At 42.4% G+C, this 23476-nt stretch overlaps 1 protein-coding gene across 6 annotated transcripts in view; it reads left to right on the top strand.

The window, feature by feature from the left end:
- prkcz (protein kinase C, zeta) overlaps positions 1-23476 on the top strand; it is a 98712-nt gene that overhangs the window by 67840 nt on the left and 7396 nt on the right. For all 6 annotated transcript variants that reach the window (XM_016680718.1, XM_007570075.2, XM_007570074.2 and 3 more), the window contains 3 exons: positions 5619-5698; positions 5980-6069; positions 19019-19134. In XM_016680718.1, coding sequence (XP_016536204.1) covers positions 5619-5698; positions 5980-6069; positions 19019-19134 — 286 coding nt within the window. The remainder of the gene's footprint in view (positions 1-5618; positions 5699-5979; positions 6070-19018; positions 19135-23476) is intronic.

The raw sequence follows: 23476 nt of genomic DNA, 5'->3' as shown, positions 1-23476 counted from the left end.
TGTGACTGTAAACTGTGTTCATCAAATACCATAACAGTTCATGTTATCACATAAATCTTTAAAAGAGGTGAAATTATTCGATCTTTCAGCATGTGCTGAGTAAACGCTTGAACTCGGAATGACGTTGGCTGAAAACACATCCTCAGTACGAAGTCCTGCCCACATGAGCCCTGGAGGATTTGGCAGTACATCATGGCCTCTATAACAAATGGGACTCGGTTGCATGTGAGGACCAGTGGAGTGTTTCCTTTATGCTTTTGCTTCATTTGGCAACTGATGGACTTTTCATCGAGCAGAGATGGAGCCAGATCATTATCCTGAGCCACCTGAAATCACAGAACTCTCTTCTGTCGGTTCAGTGACGAAATGTTGGTGATGGATCCAGGATTTTGAGCAGGAAATGCTTCAGTGTTTGTCACAATTTTATTTATATAAGGACACATTTGGAGAAATCCAACAGTTGCTAGAAAGGTATATATCAAGATTAGTTCTTTAGACCTGCACTGTTTTATTCTGTAAGGACCAAAGCTGACACAACAGTCACAGTAGGATAATAAAATTCAATGACATCTAATATAATATAATATAATACAACATGATACAGAGAGATCCGATGCCATAATTCACTTTATAATTAAGGTTATTTCTTCAAGGCATGCTATCAATCTGAAGATTTTAACGTGTTGGCAATCCATAAAGCAGATTAATCAATCTACCTATTTCGACCTGAAAGCTTCTCTCCTGTTGAGGGTGACGTAGTTCACAGCAGAACGTTGTGGGTTTGACTCGAGGGGAGTGACGAACGACAGCAAACAGCAACAAAGGTTGAACATTTTTCAACTTTCTTGTGTTTCTTTGCCAGCCCGCTTGTGCACATCTACGTGCACAAGCCCAAAATTTCACATGTACACATTCTTGCGGTCGCTTGGCTTTGTGAGGACAAGCGACCGCCGCCTCGTCCCACAAGTTCCATGTTAAATGAATGGAGAAGGACATTAATTTAAGACAAAACCTTTAAACCTTCCTGAATACAAAAACCTGGAAAACTGAGAATCTTCAGGCAAGTTTGGTTTGAGACAATAAAACAATTTCTAAAGTGTTTTCTGAAACTGTGCATGCAGACGCAGTTTATGATTTTGGCTGCATGTGGAGAGGTAGTCAAGAACTAGAAAATAAAGTATGTCTGTTAGTTGTCCCCTGAACAGGTTTGCTACTACTTGTATACCTGATACCTGTGTAGTTTAGTAAGTTTCCCTTAGTTGCTGTTGAGTGATGGGAGACTGTCTCACTGGGTTATGTGGGATATGGAAAGTAGGAGTGCACAACGGGTCAAAGGTTAAATACAAACTGAAGGATGTTACTGATTCTTGCACCTGTCAGAAATAAGGCCCAGGACTGACTCTAGATGATGACCTAATCATCAAGATCTATGGATAGCATCTATGTTCATTCAACTGCAGGATGGCTGCAGTCCTGCTTAGCACAGCAGATTAGCTTTGTTCCAAGATGGAGGCCTCCATCTGTTCAGGAAAGACTCAACTTGGGCAGCAGCTGAGGGAGCTGAATCAGTGTTTGGTTGATGTCATCACTTTGCATCAGAAGCTGGACGTATCTAAGCGGAGGACCAGTCGATCCAGGGAACAAATGAGCTCCAGTTATTAAAATGCCAGGTTTAACTGACCACATGGAAGTAACCATTTATGTCACTGAAATATTTGTGTCATAAACTAAAGGATTAGTCTTTTAATACAACATTTCACTACCTTCTTAAAACATGGATTGAAGGATGGGAAGTGAAGTAGTCAGATTTCTAGAGTGAGGTTTTGGGGATTTTCTCAATCAAATAAAACTGATGTGGTTTTAAAAGGCTGGCCCAACTCATTTATTTACACAGAGCTGTTGCAACAACGCACACATGGCTCTAATAAGAAGGAAACTAAACTGGCTTCACTCTAACAAGATGTTCAAGTTTTCAGGGAGCAGCGTGTCAGCATCCAGTCACTCTCTCAGCCGGTCGGATGTTTGCAGACGTGCATTTCAGAGCAGAAACCAACATGTTCATCCCACCTGCTGTTTGCCAAGATTCACTTCAATTTATTCACTTCTAAAATACTTTATTAGTCCCTTTGTGTTGTTAGTCCAGCTTCCTATCCAGCTTCCCTCTTGTTGTAGTGTACCTCTAAGCAGGCAGTGATGGTTGCTCCTGAAGGAATGTTAAACGAAGTGCTCTCATACACAACATCCCTCAAAATCAACTGTGCTTATTGGCATCACATCTTTTTGTATCATGTTAAAAATTTTTCTGCATCATTCTCGCCTTCGTAGCACATCAGTAATTTTTGATTGAGAAGTTGACAGTGCTCTGTCTTGTAGATCGGCTGAATAAACGCCGATCACCTTAACTCTGTAAGTTAAGGTGGTAACTTAGCTCACAGAGTTTGAATGTTTAGATTTCAAAACAGAACCGCTTAATGTGCGACTAGCATCCGACAGCGGACTGTCGGTTTGGTTTGGACCATTTTTCTTTCCCATTCTGGGATGGTTCCGCCATGTTTATTTCTCTTTCAATCAGTTCCGGCTTAAGGATGACCAGTGGTTCCTTCTTATGTGCTGCAACACTGAAAGAAAGTGTTAGCTCATGTTATTAGTTAATCAAATGGAACTCAGTTTAATAAATTAAACTATTAATCAACAATTAATCATAAGTCAACCAATTGTTTGCATCCATACTTTGTGGTTTGAGTGTTTTTTTTTCTTTTCTTTACATCAGTATGCCGTTTTATTCATGTCAAAACTTATAAACTGGGCTTAGTTCTTCACCTCAATAGTTTTTTTTTTTTTGGTACCTCTTTAATATCTGTAGCAGCTCTCTCTAAAGAGACCTGAAGAAACATGTTTCATTTGCATATTGACAATCATTATTGGATGTTTCAACATTAATACAATCTCAGGGTTTTGGATATAAAAAAAAAAGATGGCTAATACACATCCGACTATCTTGCCTCCAGTTTCGAACTTTGTTGCAACGGCGTGCTAAAGAGTGAGAGCTCAGCAGAAAACGAGCTGTAGGTGTCATCTCACTTCATCATTGTAGAGAATTTCTCTGCTTCTATTTGTGTTTGTGTTTCCTCGAGCCATATGGTCTCCTTACATAGCGCAACCCCATCACCTCCTCCTCCCTTCCCTCGCACTGTCCGCAGCAGCAGAAATTCCTCCATACTACAGTGTGACGCACTTTGTCTCAGCTGTGACCGTCAGGACCTTATAGCACGGCGCTACAGCTCGCATCTGCCACCAGTACCGTCCTCCTGGTGGTTTTACTGTGGCTGATCAGCAGGTCCCTGGACGAACGCCTGCCAACGGAAACCGACCCTTTCACTAGAAGAGCCACCCACCATATGGCACCGAGATGGAGCCGGTGCCATGGGTGTGCTTTGGCTGTTGGTGCAGCACATGCCATCCCCAGAGCTGAGATGCTCAGAGACCGGAGAGCATTGGAGTTATTTTTGATAATCAACCAGAAATTTATCTCAAAGCAGGAACAAGAGGGGAAAATTTAAGAAATTTAAAAATGAGCAAATTACATTATAAAAATGTTCTTGAATAATTTATGTTGTTTTACTGCACATAGTATTTAAAATAATAAAATACTTGCAATAATATATTATGATGAACACTGAACCCAATTTATTTGTATTGAAATAGTGTTAAGGGTTACCATAATACCAAGAACTTTAACATGTAGCATAAGCTGCTTTGCAATACAAATTTGGGCTTTCAGTTAAAAATCCAATATCAACTTAATACAGCATTCAAAATCTAACACAAATAAAACCACAAAACTCATTAACCCCACGAGAATAATAATAAGAGAATACAATACCATCAAGAAGACAAATGTGGCACTCAGAAGAAACTGCTTGAGCTGTAATCTGAACTGAAGCCAATCAGGGTTCAGTTTTCGTCCTGCAGGAAGTGAACTCCGACTCGTTAGCTCCTCCTGTTTGACCCACAAAGACATTAGAACCCGACAGTTCCCACTGCACGCTCCACCAGCTGTACTTCTAAAGGAGCGGTACAGGGGAAGCGTTTCAAAATAAATTGAAGACTTTGATGCAGTTTTTTTTAAGTTCAATAACTTTATCTTTTTAAAAACAAACTAGCAGGCTTTGGTCAAAGGCCTTCTCTTTTTTAAATCATCCTGAGGTGTGAATGGCGGGTGGAGCTGCTTGTAACCAAGAGTTTATACATGAATTTAAATGAAAAAAACAAAAAAAACAACAACAAACTTTTAAAAATATAAAAACAATTTGCAGCAAGAAATGTTAGACAGTATTAAAGATTTGCACATTTCAGGTCCGAGGCATTTCAAAGTGCTTTACTCCCTAAGAAATATAGAAACCAATTGTGAACCACGATGTTGCCTTCTTATTTCTCTACTGTAAAAACATCTAATATTGGTTTTGCTTTTCCAAATAAACTGCTACTCAGTGGAAAGTGACCAGGATCATGCCTTGTATTCAAAATGTAATTTTCCCATTGTGTTGGACTTTAGCAGTTTATTGTGGCTCATTTTTATGCAGACCGTGGTGGACATGGTGAACCATGTTCCCTCAGAGGAAAACAGACTCTGAAACCCCCTGGCAGAAGAGTGAAACTGGTCTTTGACTAATATAGTCAATTTTCAACTGTTCCTTGATCTGTGTGCCATTTGTCTAAATCTCTCAGCCTCTCAATTCAGAAATACTTTTTAAAAATATCTAAATGTTAAATTAAATGTCATTGTAACTCCTATAGTCAAAGTATCATCAGAGAGTCGATGCTGTAGGCAGGAAGGATTATAACAATCTGCTGGCTGCTGCTGCTCCTTCTCTCTCTGGTTGTTTGGGCAGAGGGCTGTTGGAGTCTGGGTATGATCATTGCCTGCTATGATGAACTTCATCCTTCTCTCTCTGCTCGCTGGTTCTGCTCTGCATCCACAGAACCTCCTTTTCTGCCCCTCTGAGTTTTGGGGTGATGGCAACTGTTCTAATGGGGGGAAAAAGTAAAAATTCTTCCCTCTGCACATCATTCAGAACCAGAGGGATTAATTGCCCTAACATTCATTAAAAAGAAATAAAACATCAGAACTAAAGTCTTGAGAAAGAACAGAGAAACTCCTACACGCTGCCACCAGGAGTGGCACGATTCCAGAAAGATCTAAAGTGGAGAAGTTAGTAGCTGCGGTTTGATGTGTGTAAACACACAGAGCCACTTTTCAGTGTGTAATTCTGAAACATGAGTGAAAAACACGCTCTGCTCTGAACACATTACCTTGAACAGAAATTCAGCATGAATGCTTTGGACATCCTTGAAGTGAGGTTTTAAGGTGAAAAAAAAAAATCTGTTTTCAAGCTCTTCTCATTTGTGTGAGTTCCAAGGTTATTAGTGGAGCAAGGAACGTGATGCAGAAAACAGAGCAGCGTTCACTGCGTGTCCTCCCTTCCTCTGACTCCCACTCAGCAGACATGGTCACCCACAGGCAGGTTGAATCACGCTTCTCCCAACTCACGACTGCCCTTTCATTGTCTCTGTCTTCTTTCTCTCCTCCTGTTGCCTTCCTTCTTTTTTGTTGACAGTTATCCTCGAGAAGCCCATTCGCATCCCGAGGTCTCTGTCAGTGAAAGCTGCCAGCGTGCTGAAGGGCTTTCTAAACAAGGTGAGAGCCGTCCACACCCATCACCTCTGGGAGCTGTGCGTGTAGAAAAACAGCAAAGTGTTTGGACGGGCAGCGAAGTTCTCAGTGCTCTGTTCAAACTTCCGTCATCCGATTATTTAACTTAGACCATTACATCCAGCATTCGGTCGTGAAACGGCCGCAGTGCAGCAAAAGATGGATCGGGCATTCACTACGTACTTGAAGCAGTCCAACAACTCACTTTGATCCAGACGTGTTGCCTGTTTGTAAATATGACCCTGACCAGTGTTTCATCCCTACAGGATCCCAAGGAGCGCCTGGGTTGCCAGGTCCAAACAGGCTTCACAGATATCAAGTCACACACGTTTTTCCGCAATATAGACTGGGACCAGGTAAGAACAAAATCACTGAGAGGTTTCTTTTTTTATATCGTTGCATTTTTCCGAGTAAGCATCCAACCTAAATTTGAACTCTAAACTGTTGAAATGTTAATATTCATTTCATTGAAATTGAGCCTGAAGAAAAAGCAATTTTCAATTAGAATATCAAAGGTGTATAAACAGGTATATAAAATTAAGCACCTAGGGATGCAGACTGTTTTTACGAACATTTGTGAAAGAATGGGTCGCTCTCAGGAGCTCAGTGGATTCCAGCGAGGAACTGTGATAACAAATCCAGTCGTGAAATTTCCTTGTCTCTAAATATTCTACAGTCAACAGTCAGCTGTGTTATAGGACAATGGGAAGTTTTTGGAAATGACAGCAACTCAGCCACCAGGTGGTAGGCCATGTAAACTGATGGAGTGAGGTCAGTGGATGCTGAAGTTCATAGTGCGAAGAGGTCACCAACTTTCTGCAGTCAGTCATGACTGTGGCGTTCACATTAGCTGAAGAACAGAGCTTCATGGAAAGGGTTTCCATAATCGAGCAGCTGCATCCAAACCACACATCACCAAGAACAATGCAAAGTGTCAGATGCAGTGATGTAAAGTACGCCGTCAATGGACTCTAGAGCAGTGGAGGCACGATCTCTGGAGTGATGGACGAGTCTGGGTTTGGCGGTTGCCAGGAGAACGGTTCTTGTCTGACTACATTGTGCCAGGTGTAAAGTTTAGTGGAGGGGAGATTATGGTGTGTGGTTGTTTTTCAGGAGCTGGGCTCGGCCCCTTAGTTCCAGTGAAAGGAACTCTGAATGGTTCAGCACAATAAGACATTGCTTTGTGCACCAGTACACATTGCTTGGGATGGGATGTCACTTAAACTCGTATGTGAGTCAAGGCAGGTGAGCAAATACTTTTAGCAATATAGTGTATTCTGGAAGCCCTGCACGGCCCCTCAATCTTCCAGATGCAGATGCTCCACGTTGCCTCTCAATCCTGAACCCTGTGGTTATCCCTAGGGCTTTAGCACCTTTTTCCCTTTTTCTGCAGCACTCTGGGAAGATCCTGCTTCTTTAATCCCCTTGTATGGCATTTCAGTCTCCTGGAAAACTGTCAAGTCAGCCGTCTTCCCTATGATTGCAGTCTATGCAATCATAGGGAAGTTAACTTCTTGTTATTTGTATTATAAAATATTAAAATCTTCTTAGACACTGAATTTTGGATTTCTATTAGAGGTAAGTCACAGTTATCAAGATGAATAAAAACCAACTATTGAAATATATGGCAGCCCTTTATTTGAAGGGGTGTGCTGACACGACACTGTCATAAACATGACATAACACCTGTCATGAACATGAAGGAGTCTTTGTGAATGTTTATGACTCTTGACATGAACTATCATTCGGTAAATGACATGAAGACTCCTGCATGCTCATGACAGGTGTTATGTCATGTTTATGACAGGTGGGCTGTCAGTCTTATGCACATCCCTTCAAATAAAGTGTTACCAGATATATCACCATGTGTGTAAGGAATCTGCACGAGTTTCACTTTTTGTATTGCATCTTTAAAAATACAGAAACCTTTTGATACGGTTTCATTTTATTGTAATGTACACAGGTGTAAAAAAATAGTTGGTAATCCTCTGCTAATAACTGAAGCCCACAATAGGCACTTAAATAACTTGAAGTCGATAACAATGATAATCAAAAGAGGAATACAAAAAATCACCAATGAAAATCAGACATTACTTTTGAATGGTGGCTCACAACAATAATAATAATAATCTAGTGAAACAGGTCTTTCGATGTGACTGGTTTTGGTCTGGATTCTCAGATTTTGTGTTTCCTTGGTGGTTCACTTAAAGCTCTGGGACACCCTGGATGATTTAGAAATGTGGAGCTGTGTCACACTGTCTGAGCCCCATTATCAAATCTTGATAGTCAGCCATATGAAACGGTTCAGTGTGAGACTGTAAGATACAACATGACGCCCTGCTGTAATAAGTCCAAGTGAACTTAGTGACGCAGCGCAGAATTGTGGGGAGTTTAACAGAAGCAGTGATGAAGTCAGCGGCGTGCTTGTTTTTTTGTTGTTGTTGTTGTTGTTTTTTTCATGGTATCTAAAGGTTAGTGAAATATATCGGTAAATATCGGTTATCACCCAAAACAGCAATGTTCAAAATTAAATATCAACATCGGCCCACCAGATTTTCACATCAGTGCACCCGTACTCCACACATGCTGACTTTGATGCTTGATGAAGACCAACTTAAACCCTCATCCACTTGATTTAGCACAACTTTTTTGAGTAAAACTTGTGCAGGAATATAAAAGAAAAAACCTTAGCATTATCTCTGATTCCCATTTAGAAAAGGCTGTGCTCCACGTTTTCCTGTCACCATCGGAGCATCATGACTGTGTGCTGCTTCCTGACAGACAGCTGCTCGCGCATGATCTGTGCTCTGACTCCACGCCCTGACAGTTCACTTAAAACACATCTGAAAAACAACAAAAGGCTGCACGCCCACATTTAATGTGAGTCAGCTCAGCGCGGCAGAGCACACAGCTGTCATTATGCATCCTGAAGCGCCTTAATCAGCCTCTGTTCTCTGGCTCTACTGTACATATGAAGGCCTTAAACAACACACAGAAAACACCCTCCTGTTGATGATCTGGGTGTGCGTGTGTGTGTGTGTGTGTGTGCGTGTGTGTGTGTGTTAGAAATAACTGATGTAGTTCTAAACACTGCATAGACTCCTGCAGCATCTGTTCCCCCCGGGTGAAGCAACAAGGCAAATAAAAGGGAATCATTAATCACACACATACTCACTTATTCATTCTGAAACCTTTGTACTGCACTTTACTTTTTATTCATAATAAAAATATAAAAGGATAAAAACAATTGTAGATCAGATAAAAAAAAAAAATCGTGTGGGTTTCTAGAATGATTCTCATCTTAATGTATGTTTATCATAATTTGAGAAAAATGGTGTCAATTAAATATACAAATGCAATACAATTCAGTCCAGCGGAGCCCCGCCTATTCAGGATTGAGTAGTCAAAGGTTTCTTCAGTAAGTATGCATAAATATCTAAATATTTCATTTTCAGAGAGGCGTCTGAAGTATTTGTGAATTCTACCTGCAATAACCGGGATCTACTAAAAAAATAATTGAGCTTGGTTCAGTGAATGTGTCTGGAAATGGGATGTCATAAACAACCATTAGAACTGATCTCTATCTGAAAGCTCAAGACTGATTTGCGTTGGAATCAAGAGTAATGAGTTATTACATGAACTGCACATGTTTCTTGTGATTGTGACATGAAGTCACCACTGGTCCTCATGTGTCCAGCTTTGTGAAGTTAACAGACTGACTAGAAATGTATGTTCACCTGCCACTTCATGAGGTACGTTGAGCTGGTTCGGTTTTGGAGCCTTTTCCCGTTCGGATCCTCCTTAATTCTTTGAGGCATAGAGTCAGCTGGTCCGGTGGTCTGTCCACGGAAACATCCCAGTACCATCCAGTGTTACACCAGCAACCATAGTCTCTTAAATTGCCCATTCTTTTGGGATTCTGGGTTGTTTTGAGGTTTGTTTATTGTTCTGTATTCCTTAGCCTCCTTCTTTGCTTACATCAGTTTTGTGTCTGTTTTACTTTAGTTCAGTCCTTTCCTAGTGATTCTAGTTTATGATGATTATTTCTTGTCTCTAGTTGTTCCTTGTTAGTCTCGTTTAATTATGTTCCTTACGTCCAGTTATTCTTTAGTGTTAGGTTAATTTCCTAGTCTCATGTACTCTTGCTCGCCCCCTGTGCCATTTTCTCTCTCTCTCCCCTCACACCTGCAACCTGCTTCTAGTCGGCCATCTGTTCCCTGTTCTAGTAATCAAGATCCCCAGTATATTTACTACTTGCCGATTCCTCCTGTTGAATCCTGTTAAAAGTTTTTATCATCTTTTTTTTTTTAAACTTTCAACTCCATTCTGCTGCTGCTGCTTCTGTGCATTTGGCTCCACTATCACCAACGTCATGACACATTCGTATTCACCACATCTGGATGCCAAATGCATGAAGATCCTGTCATGTGATTGGCTAATTTGTCTTAGCAAACCATTTCTGCATGGCCTGTAAGTGTGGAGCTGAATTTATCTGCATGTTTAAGTCTGAATGTGTTTGATTACAGCATTTAAGTTCTTGTTTTTGGGGGCGTGTTTAAAGTATTTGGTCGCCTCCATCAACATACTTCAGTTCGATAGTAATTTGTGGTGGGACTCGATCAAAAATGTTGAATTGGGTTAATTGCAGGGTCTATTATTAAATCATCAAAATTAATTGCATTTTAATCAAAAATTATATGCCAGCAAAATAGACATTTATAATTTAAAAAACCACGAGCTCAGAAACAATTATATTAATTTGGGATCTGTTTAAGTTAAATAATCAATTTTTAATCAAATGATATATAGACAAAATAAACAATTCAAAACTCCTTTTAGTTGCCAAGTTGTTGAATAAATAGAAACACGATATTTATAGCTGTTTAATCTCCTGGTTCTTCAACCACCAGAGTGGAGCAAAGTGCTATTCTGGCCTTTCATCGTTCTAGTGTCTCAGGAAGCCCTGATTGTTCATGGAGTTTCTATAGAAATGTGGCGATCCAGAGGAACACGTTTCCCAGACAGCCTGGATTCCCCTGGAGGAGCTGGCCCAAGTGGCCCAAGAAGATGGATGGACAAACGGACGGACTGTGGATGCTGACATTGGCGTTGGGGACGTCTGTGCTACTGAAACGTGTTTAGCAATCGAAATGCTATGCGAGGCTTGGAAAACTGCTGCGATCATCTGCCCGATTTTGTACAACTTGAACACAGCAGTAATGTTCTCCAGTATTCAGTTCTGCTTCACGTCGTTTTAGAAGCAGAAACGAACGCACACTGGGGCTGCAAGAGAGGCAGCTCTGTCGTCCATTTCCGTTGTGCGTGGCTGTAGCTTGTGCACCAGAAACACGCAACATAATATAATACAGGGGGGACTTATGTACGTTCAAAAAAAAAAAAAGATTGATTGCATCAACATTTTTAACATGTTGAAATCGATTTAATTAACTAATCCAAATGAACAAGTTAAAACCCAGCTCTAATAATAGTAGTACACATCATTTAAAAACACCTGTTAGCACACACAAGGTCACCTAGCAGAAATAAAGCAGTCAAAAAAGTTGATCTTGATATCGGTACGTGTCTGTTTGCCAACTGACAAGTGATGGAAAGCAGCTGCGTTCAAAGCATGAGCCTTTTCAGGAATCTTTTGTCGATTCAGGATGGCTGTGGTCAGAAGGCACCTTGAGTCATATGTCAGTGTTTCTATGCGTCATTACTTTGCTTACTAAACAGTGTCAAGTCATTGGAGATTCCGAATCCAAATTTGAAAAGGAGCATTTAAGGTCGCCTTGTTTATTTCTAGTTTCATGTTGGAACATTAGATGAGCGCTGCAGCTGTTTGCTGTGCAGATGTTAGCTGCAGGAATGACTCTGAAGTTTGGTAGAGAGCAGCAGCAGGTTTGATTTTTCCACTGGGGGGATTTCCAGCAGCATGAAATGTGCCTCTTTTAACCAGAGCTAACATCAACTTTTATGCCTCACCTATTGTAGGTCAACAGAGATTGAGCTAAAAACATCACCTTAAAAAAGAAGATAAATGGTTATTCTGCAGTCTTAATATAACCAGAACTTAGACCACCAAAAAGCAGAAAACCTGCAGGACTTTAAACGTCTGGCTGCTTGAAAGGATTTGGGATTGGATCCAACTTTAGTGCAGCGCTGTGTAAAACAGCTAAAGAACACAAAACATGACCAGCTCTGTGTTCAGGAATAACTCGGCCTCTTTCTCCAACTTCATTGCTTCAGAGTTCCCGTGGGACAATAAAGCAGAGCAGCAGGTAATAAAAACAGAAAATTGATTGTTTGTGTCTTAATGAGTTGTGCCTTAGTGCTTGTTCATGGGAGTCCCCCTCAGCCCAGCACCAACACACACACACACACACACACACACACTGCAGCGGGAAGCAGGTTGACGAAGCTGGGAGAAGTAGAGAAGCGACACTTTGTGGCCTTAAACCAAGAACCCGTCTCCGTCTCCGTACCTGGCAGGCTTGGCACGCCACGACTGCTGTTACCACATATTAATATTCATCAGACATTTCCTGAGGGGGCGGCGGCTTCTCTCTGTGAAACGATGACACGTTTGAACATCATTTACCTGCCGCTCGCTGTTATTCCCCCTCCAAATGCAGCGCTCCTTACTGCCGGAGCGCTGTCAGAGTGATGAGCTCGGAGTAGAGACTCGTAAGCTGGATGGTATTTCTCAGTGGCACTGAGAGCACATCTGAGCAGGAAGCGGGATGAACAAGCTGCCGAGGCATCGTTAAACAGCATTAACCCAGACGAGGCTAAACGTAGCGCTTTCACACCAAAAATGACACCAAAATGACATTCCTACTTTGGTAAACAAAAGCGGCTCCGTTTCAGCATCTGTTATTGAATTACGATACCCGCCCCAGTAGTGGACGTGAACATGCTGAAGTGCAAGGAATGTTTCATTTGATGCATAAAGCTTTGCATCAAACAACAAAATATATTTTTTCTGATATTTTAAAAAGATTTCACCCCCCTGACTGCAGTAAGAAAACACATGCACACATGCTCTTGTACTCCTGTCGAAGACTTTGCATTGACTTCCATTAATTTCAGTACATTAACTGTATTTATGCCTAACCCACTTACCGCATTAGCGTATCATCAACCAAAACTGTGTTCACATCAAACCTGTAAGGCTAAAAGTGGAGCGCAGAATAATGTGAGAACTAGGGAAATGTCCTTACTTCACAAAAAAGACTTTCCTTTGTTGGTTAAACATGTTTTTAGACTTTATGTGTTGCATGTACAAGTTTCCTCTCTCTCTTTATTTCTCTCTCTCTCGTGTTAAACTCCTTCATGTGGAGCTGTACTAAAGCACCACTCAGGGCGTCTGATTCATTGATGCTGTAGAGTAAACTGTAGTGTGTTCTGAGTCACCTGCCTTAGATTGAGCCAACTGTTGCATCAATGCTTTTGGAAAACACACACACACACACACACCCTCACGGTGGTTGTTGTCTTCTGAGAGTGTCTGGTGTGTGTGTGTGTGTGCGGCCTGATGGACTCTTCAGTGCTTTCAGTGCAGCTCTGGGCTCAGTGTTGTATGCGCTGGGCCATTAGCACCTTCCTGCTCCCGCCTGCCTGACAACACATCAGAGAGACTGGGAGGAGAGGAGAGGGATGTGGAGAGATTAAAGAACTGAAAACAAGCGAGGCAGACACGAGCAGAGAGGAGGAGGCTGAGGACAGGATATGGGGGGGGAGGGAACTGACAGGAGCGTAGGTAGGAGAAGCTGAGAAAGAAATTAAATAAAAGAAGGACAGAAAGAGACTGGAGGAACAAGAAAGAGGTGATAGAGTTGTTTTCTGCTTCTTTAGAAACGATGCATTGAAGCATTAGAATCCACAATCCAACGCTCTGCTGGAACTCACAGGATTAAACAGGTTACCTAACGAAGCTCAGCTAAAATGAGGAGGATTTTGTTTTTAAGAGGAGGGCCACAAACTGATTAGTTTTAAGATTAAAACAGTATTAAAGGAAACTACCGAAGCCCTGTCTGTGTTTGGTTGATTTGAATTGGAGTAGGTGCGAGCAGTCAGCATCATCCCTGTAGAAGTACCTTCAGAGTGCTGGCCGTTTGGATCCTCAGGGAGGTCAATCCACCGGTGAGTCAAGAGATCAGCTGGTGATCAGAGGCATCATTACAAGCTGTATTTACAGTTCACTCCAGATTATTCCAACTTTTCTGGTTTTCTACTTTTATACAATTCTCAAATCTAGATCATATTTTAAAAACGTTGAGTTGGTTGTGGCATGCTAGTCAGTGTTGTGCCAGTTCATCCTTAACAAGAACCAGTTCCAGGTCAGGCAGTTTAGAATGAACTAAATCACGTTCATAGTTCATCGCCTAAACAGACCGTTAATAAATATCCAGAGTTCAGTCCTGAAACTCGATTTGTAAATCTTTAGTTCACCTCCAACCAAAGCGCCTTTAGAAGGCGTCAAGATGAGCAGCGTCACCTTCTGCATAAACTGCACCATTTGCTTCCAAGTTCTCAAAATGTGATCTCCACTCATTCACAAACACCGACTACAGTAACAAAATCATTTCCTTTCTTAGCTGAAATATTGTCTCAATGTATTTTTAGCTTGAGCAGCCTGTTAAAAACCCCAAATCCAGCCAGCACTCCATTCCTGAGCAAACACAGGTTGCACTTACAACATTATCTGTGAGGATCTGGAAAATAAAATCAGAAGAAGCTATCAGCTGCTTCACGAGGCTGGGTTCTGTGCTATAGATGTCCAGAGCTGGTAGGCGAGTCTAAGCTGTAATTTGAAGTCATAGACTTGTACTTTAACCTTAACTGGTTCTTTAGTGTGTGTGTGTGTGTGCGTGTGCGTGTGTGCGCGTGCATGGGGGCTGGGTGGAAGGTATCACTCGTGTTATAAAAAGCTTAATCAGCAATAGTAGAAATTAACACTGACATGAAATTTAGAATGCTATACAGGCCTATTTATCAGATTTAATGAGTTTTTCCATCCTGGGCTACCATGATGTAGCCCATGTCAACCACATAGAAATGTAACGGCATGGTAGACTCTGAGGGAAAATGCCACCCTCAATAAGAGACGAATTTCGAGGTAAAAATAAACGTAAACGATTCTTTTCAGATGATTAAATTGACAGCATAATTAAGATTTCTGCCACCAGATGATGATGATCTTGAGGCACATTGGTACCAACCACATTATGCCTGCTGATGATGTTGATTTCAGTCCGGCCCACAAGTGAGTTCATTAAAAAAAAAATGAATTAAATCAGAAAGAGGTTCCCATTAACCCACATGTGTGCTAACTAGTACAAACTGCCTTCTGATGACTTGGCCTGGAACGTTCCCTCCAGACGAGCTGAGAGACGCGCACAAAAAAAGTATCTGCTCAGCTGCCGCTAACAGAATGGTGTAGTTAAAATAAACAGAAACCTGTAAAGATATTTCCAGACCTTTTCTAGACATGTTTGTTTGTGCCTGCAGTAGAATATGACAACCCTTTGTGCCCCCTACCTTTATTTGCCACCCGTCGTTTTAATGACAGAACAGTCAGTCTCTCTGCACTACTGCTGTCAGTAACAGTGAAGTGGGAATGACTTCATCTGCAGCACAGCGTCTCTGCATAGTGACAGTTCAACAGCACAGATCATGTTCAAACAAACAAAACAACAACAACAACAAAAAACTGCTTTATCAGCACCAGGGGTTATATTAGGATTCAGCAGAGATGGTGACTCAAGTTTTAGATGGCGACATGAGTCACACTTAAGTCGTAAAAATAAGATTTCACACCTAACTTAGACTTATACCCTACAGACCTGAGTCTTACTCTAGTCCTTAACTCACCACACAACAAGGAATAACTGGAAGTGACTTGGCACAAGCAGCTAGAGAAAGTCTGTCTCACTCACTCGAAGATCTTTGGTGTTGTAGGTAACATAAGGTCATTTTATTTATACAGCACATTTTCAAGTGCTTTACATAAACTAGTAGGGCTTTCTCTAGAAACCCCTATTAGCGTAGTACACATTGAGTGTTATAAAAACATTCAATGCCTCCTATCTCTGTTGGCACACTTACTCTATGTTGGTAATTGAACTCCTACATCGTCTTCTTTTTACACCAATCCCAATTATGTTTGTGTGAGGAAAGCTTCCTAAGTGAATCCCTTTGCTTTGTAGGTCAGATTGTAGTTGATGGGCAGCGCTGCAGTGAGTTCAGGCCTCTCTCACTCAACTATAGGCCCAAACAAGAGACATCACAAAAAGACTGACCTTTTCACTTCTCTTTCAATGAGTCACGGCTTCTGTGGAGCTTGGATTCTTATAACGTCAAGTTTTGTTAGATCAGATGTGCAAAATACAAAAGTTCTCATTTTACTTGGTCCAGTTTTCTGGGTGGCAGCTGGAGCCAGACCTGGACTGGAGCGCATACTTTACACAAGGCTGATGTTGACAAATCGGACTGAGTCACAGACCACATAATCATATTTTAAATGCAACACAAGAGTGATCAAAGTAGTGTTTGTAAAGAAGCTCCTCCCACTGAACAAAGTCATTCTTCCTCCTGAGCAAGCACATGGTGACAGTGAACAGGTAACTGCATGGTGCTTTGATTTAATGTGTCCAAGTCTGCAGTTTTTCTTTCCCTCTGTGAGGAGCTGGAGTCCAGAGGACTCGGTAGTTCTTGTATTTAGGTCGGTCCTGGGTTCTGTTTGTGGATGCGGGGGGTAATTGTTGGCTCGCAGAGCGCTCTCAGCTTAACTCGATCCATGTTCATGTATTAACCAACCGCTTCCTGTCAAGTGTTGCTCCAGGGCTTGAAGGACGTCCAGCTTTGCTTTCTGCTTTTGGCCTTGTTGCATTGAGGTTTGCGCAGACGACCTGAATATCTGTTGCACACTTCTGCTGTGATGTGCACAGACTTCATGATCATTTGCAACAGTGAGCAATGACTCACTTGCTGAATTTAGCACCGCAAAGATTATGTTGTGCTTTTTGATATGATCAACGTGTAATCTTCTGCTTTTGCCATTAATGGCATTTTTAAAGAACCTCCAGTGAGCATTAACTGATAAGACAAGACGCCCCCCTCACCCGATCATTACCAAAATGAGCTAAAACAAATGTCCAGTCGTCCAGTCAGGTTTAGTCCACCTGATGAGACTTAAACCCTCCCAAACCTCATGAAGAAGGAAACATTGTACTTGCTTGTGTTCTAGGAAAATGTCCTCAGCCTCATATTTAAAAGGGTGAGTTACTGATGTGAAACCATGGAAACACAGCAGACAAAAAAATTTCCCAGCTGAATCACTCCAGCTCAATTATTCTGCTGCCTCTACATTCAGCATTTTGTTGTTTTTCTATCCTCTCGCCGTCACTGCCGCAAAAAGAATACCCCCCCCCCCCCCGTTTTCGCTGCATGTGGAAAGGACCAGGTGGACTGAACAGAAGAGTATTTATTTTTGGGCTCGCTGTTTGCTTAACCACCTAACATGTGCAGGGGTATTTTCCTTTCCTCAGACGTACCTCGGGTCAAGCACAAAACATGTAACGCTTCTACTCTCTCTCTCTCTTTTTTTTTTTTAAGAGAAGTTCACAATCACACAGATGCTTTGAGTCTCTGCTTTATCAGCAGAGGGCCAGGACAATCTGTCACAAAACTTCCAACGTGGGAAAAACACAATGAGTTCTGACGAGAGAAATGAAGGACAAATATTTCTGGGACTACTTCAGCACTAGGCAAAAAGAAGATTAACAAGCATTGAGTGTGTAGATTAAGGGGGGGGGGATCCTTCACATTTTCAGTAGTGGTATACTTACTGTAGTAGTTTTCTGAAGGAAAACAGCAGCAGCTCAGTCCACTGTGTGAATGTGACACATGGACTAAATTTACCCACAATCCCCTGCACACTTGGTCGTATTGACATACAGAAAGAGGTTACAATATAGGTTGTAATGTCTTTTCCTAATAAGAATGTAGAAAGTGTGACAGGCCTTCGTAGCTATTAAGTCTGAATATATGGTCATTGATACAGTCTCCAAATATGAATTTATGTGAATTTATAGATCAAAAGATTTATGTGGCAATATAAATCTTACACAAAGCCAGATAAAAATCTCATATTTGTGGATTTATACTTGTTAAAACTGTTACAATGTTGTGACAGTATAATATGAGACGGATCATCTGTGAAAACATGAAGCTCCTCTACCTCCTCCCAGTGCGATTATTGCCGTCTGAAGAAATGCACCACCCCCACTCAGGAACAGTCAGGGCCAAGAGGAGGGTCTTAATGCTGTCAGTTATGCTCATGTATGTGCTGCTCAGCGTACTAACGGTGGAGACAGAACTAGAGCGTTCCAGCGTTTTATCCGCCATCCTCGGTTGCCATACTTACTATCCTAAACCTTCATGGTGGTGTGTCTGGGTCGGTGTGGATCAGCACCCTGTGCCTCTGTTCCCTGGGGCTGCTGGGACCTTCCACCATCCTCACCACTCCAACGGTCAGTCTGGATTTAATGAAGTTTATCAGACAATTAGGATGTGGACTTAAGATGTCATTTTTATAGAGAATATTTGCCCCTGGCACTTGTAGACAACCATCTTCTCAGTATGATATGCCTAAAATGCCAGACATGACACATTTAAAGCACAATAATAACAAATAAATTGTTCCAGTTTGCAACAACTATTTCCTCGAGGCAGTTTTCAAAACAAATAAAAAAAATTCAAAGAAAATTTCTCTGCATTCAGAAATTTGTAGTCCATTCAAACCGTACAGATAATTTCAAAGTCAACTATGACTTAGAAAATCCAGCAGATTAAATCAAGTCACTGACTTCCTGTTGAATGAGCATGTGGCGACAGTGGCCCGTGGTTGCATCATGCTCTTCGTTGGGCAGCAGCAATCTGTCACACAGAGCCAGCGTTAGCGACGGTGCTGTGTGTAGCAGAGAGACGGAGCTACAGGGACAAAAACACTGAAACCTTTCAAACACGCGTCCAAAGCCGTATGCCTCTGGGACCGACCCGGCTGGCAGCACGTCGCCAGGCTCTAAAACTCGACTGAAAACTTCCAAAACGGCAGCGCATGAAAAACAGAGGAAGACCAAAAACAAACAGTGTATTAAGAACAAATCAACACGGTCATTAGCTGTGTTTTGACACAGGCTGTTTGTTCTTCTCTCCATGGCCACCACTCCGTAATTCTGGAGAGAAAAACTGTTGTGGCACACGGCGATGACACATGTTAATGGGTTTGTTTTTCTTCAGCTGGAAAAGAAGGAGATGACGGCGCCCTTCAAACCTCAAATCTCTGATGAGTACGGCCTGGAAAATTTTGACACGCAGTTTACCAACGAACCAGTGCAGCTAACACCAGACGACGAGTGAGTACTGCTCCTTCTCTGCTCCTTCTCTGCTCATATGAAGTGTCTGTAGTTCTAATTAATGCCGTGAAAAAGTATGTGCTCCCCCTTACGTATTTGTTCCTTGCAATTTGTTGCACTGAAATGTTACCTTGAAATGTTACCTGTTATCTAACAGATGTTACTCTTTGACTAAGATAACGTGTAAAGGTAAAAGCAGATTTAGTAAAAAAAAAAAAATCCTCATAAATTCCCCGCTAAAGTAATGAATGTGTTCAGTTTCTCCCACAGTCCCTGCATGAACTATTTTGCATGAATTCGTCATGCTTGTATGTGATGCATTTGGAAAAATAAAGGTCAAGTGCTGCAGTTACCATACTGATTGTGCCATTCGGGCCATTTATTTTCATACATTTATCTCCTGGCCACTTTAACTAAATAACTGAATTTTAATATGACTAAATTCGTCATCAAAATGCTCTCTTCTACATATTTTCCTGCTTTAGCTGTCAGAAAGGAATGAATGCTTGGCTGGATAGCAGCCCAGTAGGGCAACCTGTTTAATAGGAGACTCTTAAAGGAGAATTAAGTCAGTTTTTGTCTGAAATAAATTATTGATTTTGTTTAAGCATGTCAGCTGACAACAGTTTTCTATATTCGAAGCAGCCTGTGCTGTTAGCACACCTGTAGCTACTTGCTACCGTGGCTGAAGGAGAAGGTATAGAGACTGAAGGCCAGAGCTCACACACTGAGCTCACACACTGAGCTCACACACTGAGTTCACACACTGAGTTCACACACTGAGTTCACACACTGAGTTCACACACTGAGTTCACACACTGTACCTACAGAACTGGGGGGCAGAAACAATTCAGAAGGATATGTCTGTTTTAATCATTTTATGGTCGATGCAATTAGTGTGAGAGAGGGGGATTCATAGGTCCATACAGCAACAGATTTATGGATTATCTGCATGAAGAAGTTATTCGGTTTATATCTTTCAGTCATTCCCAATCAAAGTGCCATTTACTGACACCAGGAAGACTTCAGTTCACTTTATTTATGTGGTGCCGATTCACAAAAAAATGTCATCTTAAGGCACTTTGCAAGGCAGATAGAAGCAGTTCATGTACAGAAGTATGTAATCAAATAAATCCAATGATATGAAGTCACTTACAGATTTTTCAATTTGGTTTTAGTTCGATAAGCAGTCAAGTTGAGGCAGTTATTGCTTTAAAAATTCCACCTAAGAAAATACCTCGAATTACATCGCAGCAATCCCTCCTCTGGAGCAAGCATGACGCTTTCTGCGGGCAGTCGGTCTCATTCAGTGGTTTGCTTTACAATGGTGAGCATCCATGTGGCAGCAATGGGTAGGAATGGCTCCAGTTTAATGGGAAGAAACCTCCAGCAGAACCAGAACCTGGCTCAGTGTCAGCAGCCAACTGCTGATACCGACTGGGGTTTGAGCCCAAACTATAGAAACACAGGAGCACCAATCCAGGAGTTTCTTCTAAAAAAGGAAAAAGTAAAGGATTAATGGAGGCAGTAGCTCCTTCAGGAACATTCTCATTCGAACACAAGACGAGACAACACTGGTGGTAGATCAGAGACGCCATCTTCCTCCAACTCATCCTGGACGATTCTCCTCACTTAAACCAGTAGACTCGATTTCTGGAATCCCACTAGAGCATTTTCTTTTACCAACTGCAGTTGAGCAGCTCCATCTGGGATGGATGGATGGATGGATGGATGGATGGATGGATGGATGGATGGATGGATGGATGGATGGATGGATGGAAGGAATCCACGTTTATTCAGGTCTCACTGTGAAGCTCTACATCATTGTTACCATAGCAACACGTATTGCTGCAACACATCATCGGACATGTCACAGTGTTCCTGTCGGGTAAAACTTACCCCTTTAGACAAGAACAAAGATGATTAATACCTTCTGTTAACAACAGCAAACATACAGAGAGTCTGGGAGGGAGAAGGAGGGGGCTTAATGGGAGATGGTGGTGGTGGGGGGACATGTTCCCTCCATCCTTGGTGAACACGGAGAAGCCCCTCCTCGTCCTACCTTCACGCCAGCGCTGCTTGCTGTTCCATCTTCCCACAGGACTTTCTCATCAAACACAGCAAAACATCCCCCACGGGGTTCCCAGGCTGATGTCTTTATCCATCAGGGACATTGTCTTGATTAACACCAGCATGGAGCTTTTAGGGCCTGACGGGAGCTCTTGTTTAAGATTCGACTTTTCGAGAGAAAAGAGGCTGAGGATATCTGGCACGACAACAGACATGAGTCGCGCTCTGCTGCTGGGGATCGTCTGCAGACGCAGCACGAAGACACAAGCTCGGCCTGTTTTCCTCTGTGCCATTAGAAACAGCTTCCATACGCCTTTAATAAGGCCTGCCAATAGATACCAGGCTTTTCTTAGACAAGATTTTTCTATAAATCCATGCAGGATTGATTGTTCAGGCTCCAGCATTTAAACTTCTCCTGCAAAGCATTTATTGGACTGTTTTTTGTTTTTCATCAATCTCTGAACAAAGCAGCTGCTCAAAAACAGACGGACTGAAAATTCAATACCCACTACGTATAATACACTTTAAAAAAGACAGGCCTCTCATAAGCAGGAAGAAATGGACATGTTAATAAGGCTTGACAGTTTAATATTAAACAGGAATGAAACTCTGTGTTGTTGAAGCATACTCTGTAGGACTGTGAACATCTAGAAAGAACGGGACTGTAGCGGTTCTAGAACCTGTTGAGGTTTTTGACTCTTGGACTTGTTCTGATCTCAGAGCTGGTCCCAATCTTCTGCCTCCTGATGCTCTTACAATCAGGACTTTCTGGCCTCAGTTCTGATCTTCTAGCTGCTTTATGCTGACAAAACACCCAGGACCAAAACCTGCTGCAGCATCCTGACCTCAGTCTGAGACAACGGGTCAATAAAGTATTTTGAATTGAATAAACTCTAGCGCTAACTGATGGTCTGCTATTACCAAAGAGAGGAGGAGTCTGCAGCAGTCTAGGCTGATCAGATTACTGCCGATTTCTGCTGTTTGTCTTCTCTTCATAGGAAGACAACAGATGTGCAGATTGATGCCAGATTATTTTCAGTTTCAGTATTTAGGTCTGTTTAAGTCTCGCAGCATCATATTTGAGATATGAATATCACAGTTCAGATCTCTGACCTGTAGAATCGCAGCCTGCCAGACATGCTGCCCCCACCTGCCCATCCTGGATCCTCATTATGTTCACCTTCAGCTGGAGCAACATGAACTTCCTCCGGTCCTGTGAGGTGACACTGAACTAATGTCACACCGCGTCTCCTTCAGTCTGAAGGTGCCGCTTTGCTTGTCAGACTTCAGAGCAGAGCTCATTAAAACGCTGCAGCAGGGTGAAGCTCCGCCCCTCGTTGTGACAGGGTGTGATGAGGGGGGGTCTGTCACAGACCTGTGTGGGTGGGTGGGTGGCTGTGGAGCGCCTGTTGGTTCAGGAGTGGAGACATTCGCGCGGCCTCAAGCAACACATCAGAAGACGGAGCAGGACAGGGTGGCCTGCAGCACCGTTTCAAGCGGAGGCTGTTTGATGGAGTCACATGAGCTTCGCTCCTCACATCCCCCAGAATCCCTCTCTGCTCTCCTGCGTATGAAAGGCAAATTAACAAAAAAAAGGAGAAAATAAAAGAAAGACCCACGCATCTTTTCCTGCGTCTCGCACTTTGTCTCCCCATCCCTTTCTCTTCCCTCTGTTACCAAGGAGAGGGGCTGGCGTCGCCCACTCCCGCTAGGAGGGGGGTGATGCAAAAAGCACTTCAGTCTCCTTTCGCTCCCACTCATGATGGGCTTGGCACGAGAAGAAAGAAAAGTGAAAGCTGTGTGGGGAGAGAGGAGTGTAAGCCCTCCATGTTAGAGATTTACATTGCTACATTAAAAGCCAGGATTGCTGGGGGCCCACGCCTGCCTGGTGGGGTGGGGGAGGTCGCGGAGGGGTCTTTGTGCCAGCTCTGTCTGGGAGAAAATGGCTGTCTCAGCTACTGCCAAGGAAATCACGTTTTGTGTCCTCTGTCCCTGGTCCAGGTGTGACAGGTAGCTGTAGTGAGAGTCATCGCTGCTCATTGATGGTCAGTCTGCCAGTTACCCCCCCTCCCCCCCAGCCCTCCTCCCGTCCATCCATTCTTCTAATTTTGCAGCATGTTGCAGTCTGTTCTCACCTCAAGAAGTCCCAGCAGAGTCTTTAGGAGCCCGTTGTGTTCACACCGTTTTACGATCAACAGGAACTCATCTGTGAAAAGTTTTGCACTGCAGTCCAGCAGTTGGTCAACATGTTCAGGTTGGCCAACTCTAGTCG

The sequence above is a fragment of the Poecilia formosa genome, unplaced genomic scaffold (genome assembly GCF_000485575.1).
Source record: "Poecilia formosa unplaced genomic scaffold, Poecilia_formosa-5.1.2 Scaffold255, whole genome shotgun sequence".
Classification (NCBI taxonomy): Eukaryota; Metazoa; Chordata; class Actinopteri; order Cyprinodontiformes; family Poeciliidae; genus Poecilia; species Poecilia formosa.
Note: the sequence above shows the minus strand (reverse complement) of the source record. Positions and strands in the feature narration are given on the sequence as shown.